The 26,309-nt window shown below is 41.0% G+C and overlaps 1 protein-coding gene across 2 annotated transcripts in view; it reads left to right on the forward strand.

Moving 5' to 3' along the window:
* ptprk (protein tyrosine phosphatase receptor type K) overlaps positions 1-26,309 on the forward strand; it is a 539,056-nt gene that overhangs the window by 347,128 nt on the left and 165,619 nt on the right. For both annotated transcript variants that reach the window (XM_067984566.1, XM_067984567.1), the window contains exon 8: positions 15,201-15,503. In XM_067984566.1, coding sequence (XP_067840667.1) covers positions 15,201-15,503 — 303 coding nt within the window. The remainder of the gene's footprint in view (positions 1-15,200; positions 15,504-26,309) is intronic.

Consider the following 26,309-nt stretch of genomic DNA (forward strand, 5'->3'; position numbering starts at 1 on the left):
ACTTCAGCCACCCTTACAAATGCTCCCACATCCTGCAGTCCTCTCCTCATTCTTACAGATCCTTGTACCCTCAGTATTCCCTCACCCTATGAGTCCTGCTACAAATTCCACCCTCCAAACACTACGTACCCTCACGCCCCCATCACTGGTATATGTAATTCTTACAACCTACCTCATACCTACTTACAGCCTGCACTATCTTCTCTACGATCTCCCTGTGTCTCCTGGGCTTTAAACAGAAAGTAAGATGAAATCAATTATATAATTATGCCGTTTGATTTACAGGTTTATAAGTAAGTATGCATATAATAGTATATTACTGACACTTCCACAATGCTTTGTGATTAAAAACACAGTGTGCCTTATTCAATCGCCATGTATAAATATATTTTTAAAAAGTTCTCATCCTTGGTTTTCAAATCAAATCCCTCCTTGGCCTTGCCCCTCTCTATCTCTGTAACCTCCTACAACCCTCCGAGACCTCTGCGCTCCTCCAATTCTGACCTCTTACACACCCCAATTTTCATCGCTCCACCATTGGTGGCCGTTCCTTTAGCTGCCTAGGCCTTAAGCTCTGGAATTCCCTCCCTAAACCTCTCCGCCCCTCTACCGCCTTTAAGACACGTCTTAAAATTTATCTCTTTCCTGTCCTAATATCTCCTTATGTGGCTTGGTGTCAAATTTTGTTTGATAATGCTCCTGTGAAGTGCCTTGGGAAGTTTTACTATGCTAAAGGTGCTATATAAATGCAAGTAGTTATTGTTAGGCTGCAGTTAGGCTACTGTGGCCTTTTTTTTGGGCTCCTCGCTTTAGGAGGTATATAAAGAACATGGCAAGCATACAGGAAGGTTTACCAGGAATGGGTTACTTTTGTTATGAGGAGAGACCTGATAAACTTTGGTTCTTTCCACTGGACCAGAGAAGGTTAAGATGATATCAGAATTATGAAAATGTTTGACGAGAAAAGCAGAAACTATTTCCACTGGTCGTTGAGTCAGTAATTAAAAGGCATAAATGTAAGATCATCATAAGAACAAAGGATAGATTAGGATTTTTTTTATATGCATAGGGTTGTTAGAATATGGAATGCTCTACCAGAAACAGTAGTGGAAGCAGATCTAAAGTAGCTTTCCAAAGGGATGTAAATAAATATTTGAAAAAGAAAATGTAAAACTGTCTGAGGTAAATGGATAGCTCTTTCAGACACTCTTTGCAGGCACGTTGGGCCAAATGGCCATCTCCTGTGCTGTAAAATTCCATGATTATATATAATGTGGAGTTTTCTCCTTGAAGACTGCTAAATGTGTCTTTACTCACCAGAGATCAGTGTTTAGAATTTGGTCAATGTAGATGAAAAGGGAGTTAGTGGCCTGGTTGCATAAGTCATTAAAAGCCAACTTGCAGATGCAAAATGTAATCAAAAAGACTAATGGGATGCCGAGATTCATCAAAAGATATATCGAATGTAAATGAAAGGAATTAATCTGCAGTTATATACTGACTTAGCTGTTCAGACCTTATTTGGAGTCTTGCGTTTAGTTTCGAAAGGATGTACTGGCCTTGAAGGATGATACCTGGGATGAAGGGAATTAACTAAATATGAAACTGGGTACATCTATGTTATTCTCTAGAGATGTGGAGGCTTAAGGAGTGATCTGATGTACATTTAAACTAGTGAAAGGAAATGGTAAAGTAATTAGGATTGACCCTTCTGGTAGGGAGATCTAAAACAAGTGACATAAAATTATAACTAAACCAGTGAATCGGGGGGAGAAATTCAGAATTATAAATGCACTACCCAAAAGGTCACAGTTGCAAGATCAATTGAGGTATTAAAAAGCGAGTTAGATAATTGAGAAGTAAGGCTATTAAGTGAAAGGAAGAGAGAGCAGGAAATTGGGATTAAAGAAAGGGAGTGCCCATTGCTAACAAAAGAACAGAACAGAATCATGGGCTGAGTGGCATTCTCCAATTCTAGAATCCCAAGTCACTGAAAATACAGATCCAGTGTGTTATAATTGGTCACAAACTTAATCCTTTTCAAGAACATTGGTTAAGGTAGGAATTTGGGAAGAAATGTTAGCGCTCTTTAGCAACCCAGCAGTTGCTTCTGCCCTAAAATCTCAGTATTGGCAGGATCCAGATTATGCTTTGACAGATAATCTGCTTCAAAGTAAGGCACAAGTGTCAGCTCAGACTTTTTTGTAATTTCTTTTCTGACCAACACTTTTCTCGGGAGGATGGTGACTCTGGCACCTCAGGGTTGAACTGCGGTTGTTCTTCTGTTTCCAAATAGGTTCTTCAGTCATTGGGTGATGTCTCTGTTCTGGCTAACATATATGAATGAGCTGGAAGCACCATTTGAGTTGGTGAGCACTTGTTTAATTCTTGTTTTGGGGCAACATGTCAGCTGAAGCACTGAGTTTCAAAACTGCGCAGAATTAAAATTGGCTTCGTGTCATTTGCTCCTCCCCCCCCCCCCCCCCCCCAAACTCACCAAGTGAAATCTAACTTGTAAAGGATTATACCCAATTGGTTAAAAGCGTAAGAAATAGGAGCAGGTCATATAGCCCCTCAAGCCTGATCTGCAATCAGTAAGGTCATGGCTGATCATCTACCTCAACTCCATTTTCCTGCCCTATCCCTATATCCCTTGATTCCCCTGGTGTCCAAAAAACTATCGATCTCAATCTTGAATATACTCGACGACTCAGCATCCACAGCCCTCTGGGATAGAGAATGCCGAAGATTCACAACCATTTGAGTGAAGAAATTTTTCCTCCTCTCAGTCCTAAATAGCCAATTTCTTATCATGAGACCATGACCCCTAGTTCTAGACTCTCCAACCAGGAGAAACAGCCTCTCAGCATCTACCCTGTCAAGCCCTCGAAGAATTTTATATGTTTCAGTGGTATCACCTCTCATTCTTCTAAACCCCAGAGAATATAGGCCCATTCTACTCAATCTCTCCTCATAGGTCAACCCTCTCATCCCAGGAATCAATCTAGTGAACCTCCGTTGCACCCCCTCCAAGGCAAGTATATCCTTCCTTAGGTAAGGAGACCAAAACTATACGGTACTCCAGGTGTGGTCTCACCAGAGCCCAATATAATTGCAGCAAGACCTCCTTACTCTTGTATTAAACCCCATTGCAACAAAGGCTGACATACTATTTGCCTTCCTAATTGCTTGCTGTAGCTGCATGGTAACTTTCTGTGATTCATGTATAAGGATACGCAAATCCCTCTGAATACCAACCTTTCTTAGCCTCTCACCTTTTTTTAAAAAAGTTACAGCAGGCAATAATTTGGCATAGTTTTAAGAAAGCTCTTCACTTACGCTATGGTTGTTTTTGCACGCAGGGTAAAGCAAAGAACTAAATTCTAGAAACATCTGACAGCTGGAGAGCCTGTGAGTGGGTGCAGAGATGACGAGTGAAAGTTACCCATAGGCTGTATTTTGAGTACCACTGCCTAAACTATGTGGGGAATAAACTGCAATCAATGAGCAGAGATGGCTGTACCAATAATGTTATTTTTTTTCCAGTGTGAAATAACAGTGATGATAATTGTAGTGGGTGTGTAATCGGAAATATCTCTAATGGTTCTTTCTCCAAATGCAATGTTGTTGAGCAGCAAGATTAAACTGAGTGCCAGTGTTTCATTTGCAGCAGGAAATTAAGGAAATACTGTCAGGAATTAAAATGAGTGCAGATGGCTGGAGGATGGGCTTCATTGGTTAGTTCAGCCGTGAAAAACTGCAAGGGATCAAATTAAATCTCTAAATGGCAGCCTGTTTGTTCATCTCCACTTCAAATGCTAATTTATAGGTTCACTCTCCTCCCCTGAATGTGCTGACTGTGGTTTTGTTCATGCTTATGTGAGTGCAGGTGTTCTACAGATATGTGAGCAGCTATCTTTGGAGGATATGCATGTGTAAATGGTATGTTAACAAAATGTTTAACAGATTAGGCTATCAAGGATTGACCACTGGTATACTGGCCATGTCTGCCAGATATCATCTGCAGTTCTACAAGCTCATATATCTGACTAGAGCTGTCAACGTTGGCTGATAAGAGTTGAGACAACATTGGACAAATCCTAGGTGTGAGATTTTCAGTTAACTGTACATCTGAGGTATGCACTCACACCAAAAACATTAAATGTGGTTTAAAACTGTGTCTGTCACATGGGCCCCAAGGGACTGCCAAGTGACATTAATGTATTCTTCTCTTTCATCCTCTCTTCCCTGCCTTGTTTGTTTGTCTCACTTTTCTGTATTTTGCATTCTTTCTTCACGGTCTCATGGCTGTGGAATTTGTGGAAAGACAACCTGGAGAAAGGGCTATCCAGCATCCACAGCAGTCGTGAACAGCGTCTATTAAAACCTATAGAACCTTTTTGTTTTGTTAGACTTCACTACTGCTATGGATGCTGGGATAACCCTGCCTTCAAAGTGTTTTCTTGCTTCCCCTCATTCTCCAATAAAAGAAAATAAAATAAATTCCAAGTATTACTGGCACAGTCAAAACATGCATCAGTTTATTCTCCTGAAGTGGAATACCCCAGTGCTGTGAATGAGACTTCCACCAGTTGTTTGGCCTGTTTTCGGCACAGTCCTCAGTGGCATCCATCAGCTGTGACTCAGGAAAAGACTTTAAACAATTGTGCAGTATCATATGCCAGTGGCATTAGAGTAGCCAAATATTTAACAGACACAGGCAACATTTTGTAGTAAGATGGTCCTTCCACATTAGAAATGATGAGGAACACTGTATAATTGCAAATGTTTGTATAAGGAAACAGCTGCCTTGATGTCTGTGAGTTTACCCAATAAGTAGCTGATCTGTACAGATCAGATTAAGATGTAGGTTCAATCCTGGGTCTGTTGTGTTAGTTAGTTTTAGCTGGAGAAGTGGCAGGGGCATTACAGTACTTCTCAGTATCCTGGTATGGATGCGAAAGGTGGAAGAGGTTCCAGCTCCAACAACGATCATGCCATTCCTGCTGGAAGTGCAAATTTGTGGATATCTGATGAAGACAGGATTAGGTGCCGATGTAATCCATTCCCCCCGCCCATATGATCAAATATTGTGCCAATATTAACCATCCAGGTGCACATAAGAATAATTAGAAAGTACTAGAGGGCATTTGGAGAGTTGTGTGCATCGAATTATGGTATCTCCTGAGGTTTAATCATTGTTGTAGTAGTGCAGTGTTACAGACAACTGCAATTATTGGCCTTTTTTTTCATCCATGCATTTATCTTTTGTTTACTAACTACTTCACATTTTACTTTTTCTTGCAACAATTATGCAAAAATACATGAAAATCCATACAAATTTTGGGCATGGGTAATTATTTAAATAAACTTCCAGAACAAAGTTTTGATTTAACATAATCAGCTGACTGAAAGCTGGATTTCAGTGCTCAATGATTTACTTAAAATATCACCTTGCTTACTTATTGGCAGCAAGTGTTACAGTTTGTGACTAAAATGTATTTTGGTGTGTTTATGACTGTTAACGAAGGTGTCAAAAGTGACACATTGTGGGTCACAGAGGCAAGGGGGCTTGGGAGGGGGGGCGGTGGTTGGTGGAAAGTACCTTTGGTCTACTTTATTCCTCATAGACTGCAGTTTAACCTATGACTACTGCATTGTCTCTTTTGGGAGATTGTGCTACTTAGTGTGCCAGTTCCTTTTCATTCTTTTTGTCACTGCTGACTTGCCTGGCTTTTTTTATTGTAAGATGAGGCTTGACACATCAATTTATGTTTTGAAATCTGAGCATGGGTTTCATTCATCTGGAGGCAGAAGTTTAAAGCGGTCATTCCACATAATCTCTCTGCTACTTCTTCTCCTTGTAGGCCATATATCTCATTTTAATTTAAACTCTGATAAATGCTTCAGGGGTTTTAGGCACTAAGCTTTTTAAATCAATAGAATTTATTATAGAGGAATCCCTCTGTCTAATCTGCGACGGTAATGCTGGCCTTCACAGCTATTGATTATATGTGAAAGGCACAGAAACTGTTAATCCAGCACAGACTAAACACAATAAATAATACTGTACAGTGGCTAAAGACTGCAAAGGTAATTCTATCTCTAGGCTGCTGATTAGTATCTTGCCACTACACCAACTAAACAACCTACAGTTTGACAGTTTTATGGTGAACATTAACATATCTGTGATAAAAGTATCAACATCTAGTTACCTGAATTAATGAAGTATGTCTTATCATCATAGTATCGTCGCATCAATTATTTTTGCCTCAAGGATGTTGTGAATTTTTTACAACTGGTTAGACCTTTACGAAGTTTAAGATGTGCTAATATATATCCTATTTTTAAAATCACGTACATATTTTTAAAAGCTTTAAGTTAAAACATGTTACTTAAAAACTTGGGTTTCAAGCTCAGATATTTAAATGATTCTAATGGAGATCAAATTCTCCAGCCACGTATTTTTACTGCAGGCATTGATTTCTTGCTATTCACCGCTGGTTTCTGTCTCTCTAATTAGCTAGAACTAGGGCCAAAGAGTAGAGCTCAGTAGCAATGTTAAACTATGTCACTGCAAAGTTTAATTGCCAGTTTATAAAATTACATTTCTACAAACAGAATCATATTTGGAAGTATGAGTTTTTTTAATAATACTTGCAAATACAACACTGTCATGGGCTACTGCAACCCTAATTCCATACACTATTACAGGAACTGTTTATTAGCAAAAAAAAAGTATCATTGCTGTGGCAGTTTGAAAATAGTTTGCACTTTATGTAAAATGAGTTTCTGGAACTGTCTGGAATATATTTTTCCTCTGCTAATGAAAGCATACATTAATGCTCTGTAACTAATTGTTTGGACAATTTTATTTATTTTGTGGGGAAACCAACAGACTGCCCGATTGGATAAGTGGGATTTTAAATGTCCATTTGCTTTTGATTCTGGCTGTATGATTCAAAGTCACAGATCCAAGTAATTTGATAACTTGTCTCTGCTTCCCCCACCCATTCTCGCATAATCAATTTAACTTGTTAAAAAAATATAGCCTACAGGTTATTAAATTCCATCCTGAGCTGTTTAGAATTTTGCTCGCTCTTAGATAGAATTACTTAGAATGTACAGCACAGAAACAGGCCATTTTTCTACAGTTACTTGCTTGGACATATTGCTACCTTGTTTATAGCTTTGCGTAGCAATGTTTGTGGCATTTTGCGACGACATGTAGACTAATTAAAATGTGACCTTTGCGATAGACATATTGGATTTTTGCATACTAGATGTGTGGCTGTGTAGCCTAGTTTATTGAAGTTTTTTCAAATCAGACCAGTTCCAAAAAAAATTCTATAAATAAAAGATACTGATTGGGGTCCAATTTGAAACAATAGTTCTGTCAAGGCAATCTTAAATCAATAGCATGTGCATACATTGGGTCTGCCCACTGAATAAATATCATATCCAATGCTTAATACTGTGTGTTTCATTCATACTATAATGATACTTAAATATTTTTTCTCGGAGAAAGGGAATATAAAATTGAAGGTGGATGCAGATGATATGATGCATGGCCACATTTAGAGTATTTATTGCTCTGATTTTAATTGGTAAATATAGTTAGTCTTTAGTATGTTTTGATGGTAGTGTTAGAGATTTCTTTGATGCATGTTTTACAAAATTGGATGGTTTTGGAATGTTACGAAGAATGAAAGTAATTCAGTAAAAATCATTTGTTGGCAGAACAATACACCCATAATGTCAAGGCATCCACACATATGGGGGGTAAATTTAACCCAACACGCCTGATGGAAAACTGACCATGGTTTTACAACCTGTCCGATTTTACTTTCCATTGAAGTCAGATCCTGTCAGTTTTCTGCCGGATGGGTTAGATTAAAATTACCCCCATGCACTTAAAAATACCAAACGGATCTGACAAAAAATGGGTCTGTGTAGTTGGGCTCCTGCTGCACTGCAGGTAATGCTAGAAACATTAGACTAGTATGGAGATTTGTTTTCAAGTCATTTTAACAATCTGATTGGTTTCCATGTATATCAAGTATATATCATCCAGTTATGCTATCGAAATCTGGAGAAACAAATTCCACTGTAATATTGTTTAATTAAAAGCAATTAAGTTTCTCCAACAAGTAGTTTTGCAACAGTGGAACAAGTCATTAAGATAACAGCCCACAGTCCTCTCCTGTTTATTCAATAAACTCACCCATGTGCAAGCAATAGACCTTTTTAGGTCTTTTACCTAATGACCAGTAACAAAGCTTTGCATCAACCAGTTTTTGTTTTAATTTGTCCTTGCTTATGCTTTGAATGAAAGAAGTACATTATTGCTTATCTCAAATACAATTAATAGTTTGGTACATAATAAAAGTTAAGATTTGAACCAGAAATGAGCTTGAGTTGGCTCAGGTGCAGGCTTGCCTGTTCTGGCAACTTGAGTGGACTGTGCTGAATTTTCTGATAGCAGTCCCTTCCCTTAACTAGGCGACTGGCACAATAAAGCTCAAAAAGCCCAAGGAGCTTGGCATTTGGCTGGGAAAATCTGGTGAGGCAGCAGGTGCTAAAGAGTTTAAAGGACAAATTAGAACAAGAATTGGCTGACGCAAAGCTATGTTACTGTCATTAGATAAAATAGCAATAATGAAAGGGCGATCACTTGCCATTTTAAAAAAAAGTAAGTTAGTGATGACAGAACAGTTAACTAATTGTTCACAGTGATGGAGACATTTGGATAGTGCTACTGCTTTTGATTGAAGTCTTGAGGGTCTAACTGCAGGAGATGCACCAAAGGAACGTGAACGGACTGAGCTGAGTTCATTCACAGAAGCACAGACTGCAGCTCTGGTGTTGGTAAGGGAAAGATTAGACAGCACCCTCGGAGCCAGGATGCGGGCTGTTATTTTTCACGGCTTTCAGGATCTAATAGCTTCTATTAGACCAGCTATCCTGCTGATCAGTGGGGACACAGGACCCAGGGGATTTGTGGAAGTCCGAGGCACCGTGTTTATGACTGCCATTTCTCAAAATGATGTGGAGATGCCGGTGATGGACTGGGGTTGACAATTGTAAACAATTTTACAACACCAAGTTATAGTCCAGCAATTTTATTTTAAATTCACAAGCTTTCGGAGGCTTCCTCCTTCGTCAGGTGAACGATGTCACATCGTTCACCTGACGAAGGAGGAAGCCTCCGAAAGCTTGTGAATTTAAAATAAAATTGCTGGACTATAACTTGGTGTTGTAAAATTGTTTACAATTTCTCAAAATAGCAACACATGCCAGGCATCTGGCCTTCCCCTTTCTCTCCTGCTCCTCCCCATCAGCATTGTCATGTTCCTCCTCTTTCCTGCAGGTCCATCAAAGCATAGGAGGGTGCAAGCTAAGAATGCGTCAGCATAACCTCATTGGAATTACAGTCCGAGAAGGGTGTGGCAGCTTGTAGCTGTATTCTACATCACAAGGATGCCATGGCAACTGAACAGGTTTGCAGCCACTGGGAGGGCTGAAGGGAGAACCAATGGGGGAAGAAACATTTGTAAGCCTCGGATTGCCGAAGTGGGGACGAGAAAGGCCAAAAAAATTTGCAGAGGAGGATGGGCTGTGAGAGCGGTGTGAGCCAACTGGCAGAGCAGAAGTGGTAGTGGACTGTGACGGCTCGGTTGTGAAGCAGAAGAGAGCAGGAAGTGGCAGTGTAGATTGGGGACCGGAGGCATAAAATCTTTCGGACCAAAGTGAGAGTGGAGTCAGGAGGAGAGAGAGAGAAGAAAGGGTGGGGGGAGGAAGAAAGAAAGCTGGAGGCAGCAAGTCAGGCTGGAGCCCATGAGAAAATGGGGGAGGAAAAAATTATGAAAAATATTCAATTTAAACTTTAACTTTCGCTACTTGAGAAACGGGGTGTGGTGCGGGGAGGTGAATGGAGCTGGGTGACTCATCACTGGTGGTGGAAGAATTAAGTGTTACCAGTAAAAGTAATAGAAGCAGACAATACTGATACACTTTAGATATTACCTCAAGCTGTTAACAATGTTACAAAAAGCATTACTAAACCATGACAACAGGAAAGCTCAAATTATAATCTATTATAGATAGATACATACATTGGGGTCGAGTTTCCACTCATTTACGCCAGTAATATCAGCGAAATTCGAGCGGAATTGGCCGAACCATGCAAAAGATCGGGGAATTTTAAACGTAAGATACGCCCAAAACCACTTGTATTCGTGTTTTCTGTGATCTTTTACACCGGTTTAAGATTCAATTCACCCAAATCAGGCCCCACCCACAACACTGGCCACGCCTCCAGGCCGAAATTGCGAGATTGCGCTGGTTCAGGAAGGTTCTTCAGATTGTGTTCATTTTCTGAGGCGCAGAGGCACGAGTCGGCACGTTTTAAAAGTTTTTTCTTCAAAAAATATTTAATTTACTAAGAAACTGAGTAGTGTACACCAGTGAAAGTTTTAAATGGTTCAATATTGTTTTTTCTAAGTCATTTTCAGTGATTTTAAATCAGGTCGCTCACAGGCGGAGGACTGAACACCCTTATTAAAAATACTTATTTTTAGTGATGAATCCATTTTCAGTTGTATTAATAAAACTGCACCAGGTTACCACTCTTAAATACATCAAAGAATACTTTCTGGAAAGAAAGAAAAAAAAGAAACAATAGTGTTTTATTATGCTGTCTGATTGCACTGGATCATGGAAGATTTTATGTTTGTGATTATGCAAATTAATTTTATTGGAAACTTAAACTGTAACTTAACCAGCCCAATTTCGGGCACAATTTCCCAATTGTGCCCAAAGCAGAAACTTTACCCCAGAATGTTATCTATCTCAGTGAAGAATATTGATGGATTTTTGTTTGTAAATCTTTCTCTTCCTGTTCTGTGTGTATGTCACAGAAAAACTCCCTCCCTGTGTGATATGGCACTGTGAAATCTGGCTGCTCATAATGGTGGAGACAACAAAAATCTTGCAAGCGATAATGCAAGACTCTAATGACTTGAAACTATTATAAAATACCTGACCGTGGTTCTAATGAGTGTAAACCTGTCAATGCTTTTGCTTTTAGTTTATAAAGTTATTAGAATTCCTCCATTTGTGACAGACTTGTAATATAGTGGCAAACATCTTTTATTTTGGTAACATTGTCAGGAAGCATGGGGTCAGTTTCCACATATCTGCTGCTGCCACCCTGTTCCACCTCTTTGCCTCCTCTACCAATTGAAGAGCTGTTGCTACATTCTCCAACTACCCATCCAACAAAGGTTCTCCCATCTTAACGTTGTCAAACCTGAAGCCATCCTGCCAGTGCTAACTTGTCTGTGGCTGTGACTCTGTAAACCTCCCAGTCTGCCACCTCAGCCTGTTAGGAATTGCAGAACCATAGCATACTGCCCAAGATCACCTTCTTCCACCACATCGTCAGGACTGCTTTCTCCCAGCTCTGCAACAGTGCCCAAAACCCTTACATTTTAATTCTCTCCCCATCCCCCCCCCCCCCCCCACCCCTGACCAAGCTGAAACCCTAGTATGTTTTATCACCTTGAGGCACAGCTTCTCTCGTGCTTTCCGAGCCAGCCTTCCTCACATAACCCCCAACAAGCTTTACATCAGCTCATTTAAAATGCTGTTGTCCATGTCCTTGCATGCCAAGCTAAATAACCTTCTTGTATTTACATTATGCATTCTTCGTACCTCCTTCCTTCCAAGAAAGGGACAACATATTAGGTGTGAATCCAGCGCTCCCAGTGTGGAGCGGCACTTGCAGGGAATGCATCTTGGGAAACCGCAGATATGCACATGATTCTCTGTCCATGGCTGTAAAAGCTCAGGCTGCACTCCCTCAATTTCCCAAGATGTGCTCCCTTTAAGTGTTGATTCCAGTTGAGAGCACCATTTGTGTATACATCGTGGAATGACAGGTGGAAAACTAACAATATTGAATAAGTAACAGAACATATTACATAGAAACTACGGCACAGAAACAGGCCATTTGGCCCAACAGGTCCATGCCGGGATACACTTGTCCACACATTTTATATTGTCAATTATAGTGTTTTATATGTTGCTGAGTATCCTGAGACTGTCAAATGCAAGACTATTTTATATGTCTTTATTCATAATGTTAGAAACTTAAAGGAAATACTGATTTCAAGCTACTTTTTAGATTAGTGACCTATCAAAAGTTGAAATGGGCCAGCACATTTATTTTTCTATATTATTGATTGTCAGAATTAAGAAGTGTGTGGGTTATACTTTTCAGTTTTCATTCAGCCCATCAGCATATTCAGTATGGATATATGCTTTAAGGGGTATGAGACTTCTGATCAAGTCAGGCTGCAAGAAATAGTCTTGCTTAAATGAAGATGCATATCATTCAAAAGATTGGCAGCAGGTCTGGGAGTAATCCATGTGTGTGCTGTTGTGTGCCAGCTGAATTGAGATGCATGTAAACACAGTAGCATCCTGCTAGCATGGTGATGGCCAGATGTCAGCTAAGATCTGTATCTGCCTATAATCGTAGGCAAAACTGATGACTTTTTAATGCAAATATGGCAAAGTGGTACTGCATACGTTAGAGCTTTTATGGAGAAGAATAGCAGTGTAATGAAAATGATAAACAATAATTAATAATTTGCATCAGTTTTATAAGTGGCAGTTAAGTTGCACAATTAGTGTAATTAGTACCCAGTATGGTTAGCTGGCATGATAGATCACGATCCAGATTTTGTTGACTCTCTTCTAGTATGATGTATAGGCTAATTTAGCAGCTTTGAACATTTCACATGCAACAGCTGTGGTGGCCACATGCTAGGTCTTTGGCATCTGTCAGCACAGTTTCAAAATGTTTAACATTGATGGGGTGCTTAATCTAGATTTTTTTTTTCCCCTTAAGGCCTAATGAATCCTGTTGGTTTATGCATTAGTATGCTAGAGAAATATTATAAAAACACTTTGAAACTTGAGATAAATTAACTTAAAAGGTGGCCAAGGCTGTGCAGTTTTCCATGACTGCCATCATCCCATGTTTACTGAAATGTTAGTCTGCTCAGATACTATCTTCAAAAAAAAGACTTCAAAAAGACTGCTTCGACATTAAAGGGACCCTGTATACGTTATGGGATTGACAGAGCTCCATAAGTAACGACCTTGCATGTGTACCACCAGGTGGTTTTTCTTTGAGAGCAACTTAAAAAATTTCAGACCCGTATTTTTAAACAGTCAAGCTAGTTGTATGTATTACAAGTATACTGATTTTCATTTCTGCATTTCATTTTATCTATAAATAAATCTGGACATGAATTATAGCCTGTCCATAAAAGTCTAGTGATGTGGGATTTTCCAGCATCTGAGGTGATAGTAGAATGTGGTGGGTATCCTACATCTTTGCCAGTAAGCAATTTACCATGATCGAGTTAATTGTTAAGCCTGGACTACACCAAACCATATACAGCAGCGAATAAAGATGCTGGTTTCAGTTCACAAGAGAATCTGTTTACTTACGGAAACTGTAATCAAGCCATTTACACAAGGAAAAGGCTTTGAGGGAGGATGCATGAACTGTAACAGCAAGTTCGATTCCCTTGCTGCTGAGCTCCGAGCCTCCGCTACCTTCTGTGGGGAAAGCACTCGGCAGAGGTCACTACCTTCCCATTAGGAGGGATGAATGATTGTCTAGAAAGTCATCTACCGGCCACTTTATTGAATGTGAAACAGTTGTGAGTAAAGGTCTGGGAGTAGGTTTGCCAGGGCCGCATTAACACACGGGCCTATGGTGCCAGTGTCCGGGGGCCCTGGCCAAATAGGCAGTGACTGGAATTGAAGCTCTGAGGCCTCCTGCCTGTGAGGGGGAGGAGGCTTAACTGGCTGGACTGTAGCTTCCTGCGCTGCATGTCGTCCCAGTGGCGGGAAGATGGTCAAAGAAGAAGCTTGAGGCTGTCAGCAGAACAGGTAGGTCAGTGGAACATGCCAAGTAAGGTCAGGATCACGCTCTTAATGAGAAATACCCACATGGTAAAGCACTTTTACCAGCGATATTGAATGGATCTCGATGCAAACTGAAATAATAAAGCACAAAATAATACCAGTGGAGAGAAAATAAAAGCAGCACGTGGGACAGCAGCTGTGCTCAAATAACACAAACCGCCCCTTCGAACAAGCGCAGTAAAGAAATTAACAAAAGCAAGATTTTTATATTAATTTTACTGCTTTAAATTTCACATACTGATTTGGTGACCATTTTTTGCCGAAGTGAACATAGTTATTTTTTATTTTTTTGTGAGATAAAATTAAACAATTTCATTTAAACATAGTATCTTGCGATATGATTTGCTTTATTATTAATGCAGTGTGTAAACATTCTGGAGACCTATTTCTATATGCATTTTATTACATGTTTGCATTTTAATGGATAGGAAGGTTGTATGTGTGAAGGGGGGTGTGACCTGGATGTTCTTGGTTCATAGGGCCCCAAGAGCTCTTAATGTAGCCCTGAGGTTCACTGCAATTGTTGCATGATGCAAGGAGATCAGAAAGGGGAGATAAATAGAGGCCGTTTTACCCTCATTAATAAAAAATCAGGAATGTATTTTATTGTAAAGAAATACAATAGTTATGTCTTGTTGTGACGAGTGTACCTCATTAGCTCAAAAATGCCACTTCTACAATGAGCAAGGATTGAAGTAAATTTCTAGTTTGATTCTTGGTTCCATCCTGTCCTGTTGCACCTGTAACATTCCAGATTATAAAATCACTGCAGTCTGTTAATGGGATATTTGAATACACCAATAGTGATTCACGCTGCAGTTGGACGTGACATTCACAGGGAGCACATCTCTGAAAATCAGGCTACGTGATTACAGGATTCTGTGCTGGGAGTACCCGATTGAAGAATCGTGTCTATGATTTACACATTTCCCTATGGTTAAATTGCTTTCTTTCATTTTTCCTCTTTCAGTATATGGGTAAGGTTTAGCTGCTGAGATTTTTATCGACGTCAGGAAACAAGTCTCTTAAATATTTTCTATTGACTTTCTTTAGCAAGCATTCTAGGGTTAACATGTTTTAAAGTTTGCCAGATGAACGGTATTTTTTTTAATTAAGAAAATCTTATAATATTGAAAATATTTTAATTTATATCTGCTTACAATATTTAAATTTGTGTTTTTTCCCCTGAATAGAACCCATGAGGTCACCAAAAAGCCTAAAAATTGCAGAGATATATGCTAGACATCTTGCTGTTGAATTGGAGTCTCTGGGCTACAATGTAACACGCTGTCACACGTTCAATGTCACTGTGTGCTACCACTACTTCGTTGGTCACAATGAAAGCAAAGCTGACTGCATGGAAATGGACCAAAAAGCACCCCAGCACATCATTCAACAACTGCCACCTTACACAAACATCAGTATCAAAATGATTCTGACAAATCCAGAAGGAAGAAAGGAGAGTGAAGAGGTTGTAATCCAGACGGATGAAGATGGTAATTATTCTGTTTTACATAATTATCATGATTATAGTGGAAAACTCTTTTACTTTAAGCAAACGTTCAGTATTATGCCCAATGAATTAGGAAATTCATTAATTTCCTGGTGCAGCTTTTACGGCAATGTGCAAAGTGTGTCCTTGTTGGAGAAAGGATGGCATCTTTAGGATGAATTGTGGATATTTGATTAATTGCAAGCAAGTCCATGCAAATTATTACTTGTTAGATTGCTTGGGACAGTGTTAAAAACATAGTTGCGAACCATATTGGCTGCATTAAAAAGGGTACGCCTTCGTACCGGAGTGCTGAAATGTCTAGCCTTTTGGAGTTGGAGAAAATGCCCAATGGCACTTCACAGCAGCGTAAGGAAAATAAATGGACATTGAGCCATTTGTAGAGGGTAGGAAACTGGCCACAAGAGCATTGGAATAGGTGAGTCTAGAGGTGACTAAGGCATGGATGAGACTTTCAGTGGCAGAAGAACTGAGGTGGGGTCGAAGTGGGTTGGGCTGAAGGAGGAGAACGGTACCTGAGGAGAGAATAACTTTTCAATAACAGTTTATGTTTCAATTACTGATGGAATTGCAGCACATTCTGCTTTAAGATGGTTCCTGAAAGTGGCATATTTACATGTAAATAGTTTTGTTTAGAGGTTAATCTCAGCATATCTGCATTTCTTCAGCATATCAGAACCATGGCTACAGTCCATTGAAATGGCAACGGTGTACAACTTACCCTTCACCTTATTAGTATCTCGAACTGTAGCATTCATAATGCCCAATTGCTGCATGAGTCTACCAACTTCTGTCCGAGGTATTGCAGGTTCTGCAAAGTTCCAGCAATAAATGCTTTCACTTAGCCATGATCACAGTCTTGGATGAAACTCATCAAAAGCTGCCTTATGTTGCAAACCAGATCTCAACAGGGCAACTTCTTCCCATTTAATTTTGTAACGTATAGCCAGCTGCACTGTGGGACTCCAAAACATGCGGTGTCTGATATTTTGACCAGTGCACTTGTGTGGAGTATAAACGTCATGTATTTGCACCATAATGTCACAAAAGAAAAAATGGAGATGTTCATACACGATAACATTATGATGCACCATCATGATATCATCACTGAAACGTGCAGTTGCCACTGCAGCTGCCCATTTTTTAGCCCCAGTAAGCCCGGTGACAGCCAGGAGAATGCACTGAAAAATGGGACTCCTGGCTGCCAGTCAAAAATAACCCAGCAGGTTTACAATGATGTGGCCACCACCTGTGGGAGACCCCATGCTGCAATAGCCAGTGGCCAAAGAACAGAATAAAAAGTTAAATTGTTTAAATCTTCTGTTAATAGTACTATGTTGAATTAATCAATGCATTGATTAAGATGCCAAAAAACTTTTATTAATTTTGTGTTAAGTTTATTTCCTATTTATGAGGATATATTAAACGTCCTGCAATAAAACAATGGAAAGACCTGGGGACGTGTTTTTCATTCAGTTAACGGAGAGTTTTGTTTTCTCTGGTTTGGCTAAACAGGGTTTCGTTGTATTCCAGTTTAAAAGATATGGCATTGTTGCCACCTCTTTGTGGATTTTTTTGCCAAATTTAAGTATTAAAACAAAAATGTTGCTTCCCAGGTAAGTTGTATATGCTCAGGACAGACCTGTTTGTGTCTGAGAGTTATATCCATGGTTATTACCTGGACAGAGTAAAGAAGCTTTCAGCAAGAGAAGGCTGCCTACAGCCGTATCCTGCGTGCCTTAAGGGAGCTGTCTTTGCATTTCACTCTAAATGTGCTGTAATGCTTTGATCATGTACTGTAGCTGGTTGCCAAGACAGTGGTAGTTGCCATGGTTAACTTGCTGAGTTTTTCAGCACAGATGGACCCAGTGAAGTTGAGTGTTAGATTTTCATCTGAGTATACACCAAGAGCTTCAGCAATTTGTTCCAAATTATGTGACCGTTCCCAGAGGACAGCTCCCCATTCATACTTTCAAATCCCTCCATTGTAGTTTGGAACAAATTCTGCACAACGGAGAGAAAAGGATGATGTGTCAAATCAAAATTTAAATTAATGCCCCACGCAGAGAGAAAAGTACAATCTAAATACTGAATGGGTATGTAAATAGCAGTCTGCATCTAGATAAATCCACCTGGGTTGGGAAAGTAATAGTCTGTTCTGCCTCAAAAGACAACCAGAAATTACAGTAGGTAGTTTTTGATCCAGATGCACAGGTAACAAAACTGCAGTCCCTAACCATCATAATGGTAATTTTGCCAGGCTCCATCACTGACTAACAAGTGTAGATTGAAGAATAAGAACTATATTGTTATAGCCCCATTTTTACCCACCGGCAGAGCCTCACAAAGTTACCACTTAAACCTTTCTCATTTGCTTTTGACTTCACATCTTTAGCAGGATTGATCTACACAAACTTCAATTTGAATAGTTTTTCTGACATTCAGTAAAATCACAGAGTTCCAGTACCATCCTGGCCCAATCTCAGATTATTCAGGCTGTGACTGCTGGTTCTCTTGTCCCTGCCATGTGCCACACTTCTAGCCTTTCCAGACAGATTTACTGTCACAGATGGAAGGGATGTTCTGATACTCTTTTGTGTCCAGCTCGCAACTGACAGCTCAGTTGTTAAGTGAGGGAGGCAAAGAGGTGGCAGAGTCAGCTGTGGCATTTAAAAAGCAGTTCTTAAATAATATTCAAAAAGCAAAGAGGAAATTTGCCTTCTAAGGATAAGTTTCCAGATTGATGGGAACAGTTGAACATTGGGAAAAGCAAAGCCATCGTTTTCGGCCCCCACCACAAACTCCTCACCCTCACAACCTTGGCATCCTATTTGACTCAGAGCTGAGCTTCCGACCCCACATCCTCTCCATCACGTAGACAGCCTACTTCCACATCCATAACATCACCCATCTCCACCCTGCCTCAGCCCATCTGCTGCCAAAACCATTATTATTGCCTTTGTCTACCTTCATGGCCTCATCCCTCCCTATCTCTGTAACCTTCTCCAGCCCTACAACCTTCCAAGAACTCTGCATTCCTTCAACTCTGGCCCCTTGTGAATTCTGAAATACCTTTTCCCCACCATTGGCAACCGTGCCTTCAGCCTCCTAGGCTGTAAGCGCTGGAATTTCCTCCCTAAATGTTCCCATCACTCTGCCTCTTTCCTCCTTTAAGACCCTCCTTAAAACCCACCTCTTTGACCAAGCTTTTAGTCACCCACCCTAATTTCCTTCTTTGCCTTGGTGTCGATTTTTGTCTGATTATGTTTCTGTGAAATGCCTTGGGATGTTTTTCTACATTAAAGGTGCTATATAAATGCAAGTTGGCGTTTGAACTGTCCCTCCAGTGCTAAATGAGCGGGTGATGTTTTGCATTTAGGATTATCGGCAAACTTCTTCCTCATTTAAAGGACCTTGGTGACTGCACTGACTCGGTCAGTGACCTCTCTCCATGCAGCTTGCACCTGTGCTTTTACTGACGGGTCACCTTCTGTCCCAAATAGGGTCACCCTCCTTGCACTTTCAGCAGGACTTTCAACTCTTGAGCATCAAAGGAAGCAAGCAGTGTTAGCCATGTGAATCTGCTATGGCATTGGAAACAATTAGTCCACTTTTCTGCCACCACCACAACTTCCTCTTTAATGGCAAGTCACAGCTCTCCAAGATCTGTTGCTTTACTGAATTTTATATTCCCCAGCCAAGAATGCTGTCTACGCAAGAAAGGAAAGAAAGACTTGAATTAAAATAGTACCTTTCATGACCACATGTCGTCCCAAAGAGCTTTACAGCCAAGGAAGTACGGATTTGGATGTGTGTAGCCAATTCAACTTAGGACTTCAAAAGGGAACTGAATAAGTACTTGAAAGGAAAAAAATTGCAGGGCTATGGGGCTAAGTGGGACTAGCTGGATTGCTCTTGCATAGAGCCGGCATGGATTCGATGGGCCGAATGGCCTCCTTCCATGCTGTATCCTTTCTATGACGAGGAGCTCCTATTGCAAAAATTTAGTGCAGTGTGCCCTCTGAACAGTAGGCATACTTGGCCTGCACCATGGGCCACCTCAACTTCATTTTTACCATTTTTTCAATATCAGGCTTTACAGAGCAAAGGTACTACAAGTAATGCAACAGGACAATTGGAGACGCACACTGGCCCTTTTAAAAGTTTTGATTCAAATTCACCGAACCTGTTCTTACTGCATTTTGTAGATAGGTCTTTTTCCTACCAATCACATCAGTAGTATGCTGATCCATGAGAGTCAAGTACAAAAAATTGCCTCATTTTTGTTTTCTAAGAATATGTTGATTAGAAAAAAATCCACTGATTTTATAGCAGATTCAGGATTAAATTTTTCCCTGTTACAAATTATACAGTTTCATGAACTTCTTACCAACAAAATTTTAGGGCAGGAGGAAGTGCAAAGAAACCAAGACTGTGGAGGCTAAGTAATATTAATCAGTTGAAATTACACCAAGCGATATCAGTAACAAACACTTCAGTGCATTGTCCCATCTATTTTAAATGAGTCAATGCTTTCATTAAAATAGCAAACAAAGGAATTTTATACAAATATATGAATGAGTTGGTGATAAAAATGGACCCCGGGGCACTAAAAGCATAAGGGAGACAAGAAAGTCAGAATCAAAACTTGCTTACAGGGTATTCATCCTCATATTAAGGCAAACCCAGTAGTTAGGATAAATCTAACAAAGACTTAGCATTTGTGATTCAAACATTTTTCAAAATCTGCAGCTGTTACTTTGCCTTCTGTGTCATTGGGGTGAACATATTCTCGAAACTAATTATTCTAAGTAACACACCAACCTCTGACTATGTCAACTCCTTATCTCTCATAACCCATCCATTGAGATTACAGAATCACAGTTTTTATTATATCCAGTGCAAATTAAAAACACAGGGCTAGAAATTGGGCCATGTAGCACCTGTTGTTTTGGCACTATGCAGCCTCCTGAAGTGCGAAGATGGCGTCTTGGCTGTGCACGCATGTTTTCAGTATGATGTGCACCGGACGCTCTCTTGGTATAAGTATTAGCGCATGCTCAAATACCAAACGCCAACAGCATGTAAAGTAAGGAGAAAATGGATACGATCAGTGTGCATCGCTGATTTAAAGTGATAAGTTCCAAAATGGTGTCTAATGCTCAACTCAATGCACAGTGTTAACCACGACCATCTGAACATGTTTTAGAGTGCCTGGAGGACCCCCACCAGCCCTATTTAAAGGGACCCTGCAGGATTTACAGGTTAGTGGCTGGATTATTGCTTCTGGCTACTGATGCATTTGTAACTGTCTTTGGAGGTCTCCTTGACTTGAATACTAGAACGCGGGGACATAGCCTAACATTGAGAGTCAGGACGTGCAGGAATGAAGTTAGGAAATTCTTCTACACTCAAAGGGTGGGAGAAGTTTGGATCGCTCTTCTGCAAACGGCAGTTGATGCTAGCTCAATTGTGAATTCTAAATCTGAGATTGATAGATTTCTGTGAACTAAAGGTATTAAGGGATATGGCGCTAAGGTGGGTATATGGAGTTAGGTCACAGATATCAACCATGATCTCATTGAGTTGTGGAACAGGCTTGAGGGGCTAAATGTCACTGCCGCCTGCTGCCTCCTGATATGCGCCACCTTCTCCTGCAAGAAAGCAGGACGGGTGTCTGGGTGATGTGCCTGTCATGGTTGAATGGCTGCCGTTGTGGGTGGGTGACTTGCAACAGTGGTAATGTGTGAGGGAGTAATGAAGCATCTGGTTGTAAGGGTTGAGTACTGATGGAAAGAGTTTGTTGGTAGGTGGGTGATGGGGGGTGCAGTGCGTGGAGCAGTGGATGCGGTTAGTGGTGCAGTTGGTAGGAGTTGCCATTTGACAGTTGACCTCACTCACCTTGACCACTCGTGTCAAAGCATTGAACAACTTCCTGCACTGCATCCATGTTCATGGTGCTATGCTCCTGGCATTGACTTCATCCCCCGCTGCCTCCCACTGCCTTTTGGGCATATGTCTGGAGGGCCTCTTGTCCTCCCTCTCCCACCCCTGGCGGATATAGAATGTCCCTCCTTCTGTCCTCTAGTGCCTTCAGCAGAGAACCTTGGTGCACATACTCTCGCAGGCATGGTACCAACTTAGATCGGCTGATTGGTGAGGTCTGGCATGCAGATTGGAGGATGTGGGATTTAGTAGCGCAACCTTTATTCAATGTTTTAACATAACTCAACAGTTGTAAACATAGGAACGGGACCTGCATCTGTGTTTTACGTGTGCGATGTCTGATCTCCGTTCAGACTGCATTTGGCAGCAGACTTATTTTTAGCAAATAACAGATACCAGCCTCGTTTAAGAGATTTTAAGAGACAACCTCCCTTTGAGATTGGGGCTCCCCCTGCTGGTGGAAGGTGCACATTTACTTGAATTGACGTGCAAGGCCGAGATTTCAACACTGCTTGAAGGTAAGTACTGAGGCCGGACAGAGTTCTCGTCCTGCCTGCACAGGGACCATTGGGCATGGGTTAACAGCGGATCATGCTACCCGCACCCAATAATAGGCCTTATCTAATTTTTTTTTCCCTCACAGTGCCCTAAGTTACTGCTTACTGCATCTGTTGCATTTCTTTTCCTCAAGCATAAGTTTAGTAAAAATTGCACCGTTATGCCAGAATGGTTGTTTGTCTATAGATAGTGCTGTATTGCACTGTGACATTAAATCAGTTCAGACCATCTGTATATTAAAACTGTTGCATAGATTTTCATCCAAGATTATATTTATTGTGTGTACTGCAAAAGTTATGTTTTAAGCTCTCGCCACCCAAATACATATATGCTCCCATATATTTGATTTGAGGTACAACGGGGTGAATTTATGTAACAACAACCACTTGCACTTGTATAACATCCTTAATGTCGAAAACCATCCCAAAGCACTTCATAAAGGTGTGATGGAAATGGCACCAACAAGGTCATCTATGTGCGGAACCACAAGAGATGGGTGAGATCCTGAATGAATATTTCACATCGATATTTACGGTTGAGAAAGGCATGGATGTTAGGGAACTTGGGGGAAATAAATAGTGATGTCTTGAGTGTACATATTACAGAGAGGGAGGTGCTGGAAGTCTTAACGCGCATCAAGGTAGATAAATCTCCGGGACCTGATGAAATGTATCCCAGGACGTTATGGGAGGTTAGGGAGGAAATTGCGGGTCCCCGAGCAGAGATATTTGAATCATCGACAGCTACAGGTGAGGTGCCTGAAGATTGGAGGGTAGCAAATGTTGTGCCTTTGTTTAAGAAGGGCGGCAGGGAAAAGCCTGGGAACTACAGACCGGTGAGCCTGACATCTGTAGTGGGTAAGTTGTTAGAGGGTATTCTGAGAGACAGGATCTACAGGCATCTGGAGAGGCAGGGACTGATTAGGAACAGTCAGCATGGTTTTGTGAGAGGAAAATCATGTCTCTCGAATTTGATTGAGTTTTTTGAAGGGGTAACCAAGAAGATAGATGAGGGCTGTGCAGTAGACGTGGTCTACGTGGACTTCAGCAAAGCCTTTGACAAGGTACCGCATGGTAGGTTGTTACATAAGGTTAAATCTCGCGGGATCCAAGGTGAGGTAGCCAATTGGATATAAAATTGGCTTGACGACAGAAGACAGAGGGTGGTTGTAGAGGGTTGTTTTTCAAACTGGCGGCCTGTGGCCAGCGGTGTGCCTCAGGGATCGGTGCTGGGTCCGCTGTTGTTTGTTATTTATATTAATGATTTGGATGAGAATTTAGGAGGCATGGTTAGTAAGTTTGCAGATGACACCAAGATTGGTGGCATTGTGGACAGTGAAGAAGGTTATCTAGGATTGCAACGGGATCTTGATAAATTGGGCTAGTGGGCCGATGAATGGCAGATGGAGTTTAATTTAGATAAATGTGAGGGGGTGCATTTTGGTAGATCGAATCGGGCCAGGACCTACTCCGTTAATGGTAGGGCGTTGGGGAGAGTTATAGAACAAAGAGATCTAGGAGTACAGGTTCATAGCTCCTTGAAAGTGGAGTCACAGGTGGATAGGGTGGTGAAGAAGGCATTCGGCATGCTTGGTTTCATTGGTCAGAACATTGAATACAGGAGTTGGGATGTCTTGTTGAAGTTGTACAGGGCATTGGTGAGGCCACACTTGGACTACTGTGTACAGTTCTGGTCACCCTATTATAGAAAGGATATTATTAAACTAGAAAGAGTGCAGAAAAGATTTACTAGGATGCTACCGGGACTTGATGGTTTGACTTCTAGGGAGAGGTTAGATAGACTGGGACTTTTTTCCCTGGAGAGTAGGAGGTTAAGGGGTGATCTTATAGAAGTCTATAAAATAATGAGGGGCATAGATAAGGTAGATAGTCAAAATCTTTTCCCAAAGGTAGGGGAGTCTATAACGAGGGGACATAGATTTAAGGTGAGAGGGGAGAGATACAAAAGGGTCCAGAGGGGCAATTTTTTCACTCAAAGGGTGGTGAGTGTCTGGAACGAGCTGCCAGAGGCAGTAGTAGAGGCGGGTACAATTTTGTCTTTTAAAAAGCATTTGGACAGTTACATGGGTAAGATGGGTATAGAGGGATATGGGCCAAGTGCAGGCAATTGGGACTAGCTTAGTGGTATAAACTGGGCGACATGGACATGTTGGGCCGAAGGGCCTGTTTCCATGTTGTAACTTCTATGATTCTATGAAAGGGAAATCAGAAAGGGTGACTAAAAGCTTGATGAAAGAGATGGGTTTTAAAGAAGGAAAGACAGAGGGGTTTAGGGAGAGATGGCTATAAGGAAATCAGGCAAAGAGCCAGGAAGGGGAGAGACTAGGATGGGTGATCGAAGAGTTGGTTGAAGTTGTGGGGTTTGAGACAAAGGATGGTGGAATACATAAAATGGTAGGTCAGTGGAATGGAGCATTTGGGGAGCTAGAAGATTGTTGAAGTAGAGGTAAGGCCATGAATGAATTTTAAGATGAAGGCAAGGATTTAAAATTTAATACATTGGGGATGGAAAGTCAGTTTAGGTCTGTGATGACTGGGGTGATTGGCAATGGAACTTAGTGTGGGACAGGATGTGTGTGTCAGAGTTTCGCACAAATTAGAGTTTGAGAGCGGAGGAAGGGAGACCAGCAACGAGAGCACTGGAATAATCGACTCCAGAGGTGATGAAGGCATGTGTGAGGGTTTCAGTGGTGAAGGGGGAGAGGTATGGGCAGAGGTGATTAATGCTGCCAAGGTGGTCATTGTGGTAGAGGATATTGGGTCTGAAACAAAGCTCAGGGTTGAGCAGACACCAAGGTTGCAAAAGGTTTGGTTGTGACAGAGACAGTTAATCCGGTGAGGGAGGGGAGAGTGATTGATTTTGGTGGCAAGGGAGCAGAGTTTGTGATGGGATAAAAATGATGGCTTTGGTCTTTTTGATGTTGAGTCATGGAAGAAGTTTTGCTTCAATCAAAACTGATGTCGGACAGCAGTCTGACTGCATAGAAGCAGTGAAAGGAGATAATGGGGAAGTAAGGCTGCGTGTTGCCTGCATATATGTGGAAGCTGATCATATGACTGCAGAGGATGTCACTGAGGGGAAGCATATAGATGAGGACAAGGAGTGAGTTAAAGTTATTAGGAACACCAGTGCAGCAACTGAGGGAGAAAAGAGAAACATATTGAGATACAATAACTGCATCTGGCAACACTGTACTCTGCTTTTATCCTCCTCCCCCTTAGTCGCAGTTGTTACGAAGCACCCTTGAGGATATAATTTTCTGAGATACTCACAAGATGCAACGGTATCCATATAGGTATCTTTAGATTTGTTGTACAATCTTTTTCTAATGGGGATGATGTTTTTAGCATATTGGCACTCTGTGAGATTGTAATGCCATCAGTCGTTTATCTTACGCCTTATAGCAGGGAATTAGATTCTAGTATGACCAGTGTGTTCAAAGGACTGCCCATGATTGACAGTTGTTTATAAGTACTTTCAACCTGCAGTAGAAGCCCTGAGCAACAGGGTTTCAAAAACAGCAAGGCAGCAAAACAGAAGTAGCTGTTTATAATCACTTTGAGGAATACCTTCGTAAATACGTACAATTCTCCCCCTATACATTTTTAGCTTTCACAATGCTTAACTCTTCGATATTTGCACAAATGATTTTCTATACATGTAAAATAAAATTAATAGTGTAAATGTAGAAATTAAGATGTGCACACTAGGTCTCCGATGTTGAAGAAAAATTAGCATTTTTCCCAACATCTTCTCATGGTAGTGCTGCCCTTCCGAACTGCTTCCCTCGGCTTCGCCGCATCAGGGCAGTGCTGCACCAGTTCTCTGGCACAGACGTGGAGAGGGGCACAGTTCAATCACAGAACGAAGCAAGCAGCCACTAACTTTACAAAACAAGCCCTCTGTTGCTCTCGTCAATATACAAGTTCTCAAACTTACAGCATAGGGAGGTGGCATCGGGGCTGGAAGCAAAAATAAACCAACAACATAGAAGTGGGTAAGCCACAGAGAATTTAAGCAGTCCTCGAATCAGCTGCTTTCCAGGCTCATGTGCAAATGGGGGCTGGAAAAGCTGACGGTGGCAACTATGAGGCCCTTGGATTTCAGTTTTCACAGAAAAACAAACTGAATTGTGGGGTAACCCTAAAATGCTAATAAAAATCCTGAAATCCAATGTAATAAAAATAAATTAACTTACTCGGTCACCTTGAAGCAGTGGCCTTGGTCAAAGGCTTTTACGCAGGCAGTTTTAAGTTGTACACTG

This window comes from Heptranchias perlo, chromosome 5 (assembly GCF_035084215.1).
Source record: "Heptranchias perlo isolate sHepPer1 chromosome 5, sHepPer1.hap1, whole genome shotgun sequence".
In the NCBI taxonomy this organism is placed as follows: Eukaryota; Metazoa; Chordata; class Chondrichthyes; order Hexanchiformes; family Hexanchidae; genus Heptranchias; species Heptranchias perlo.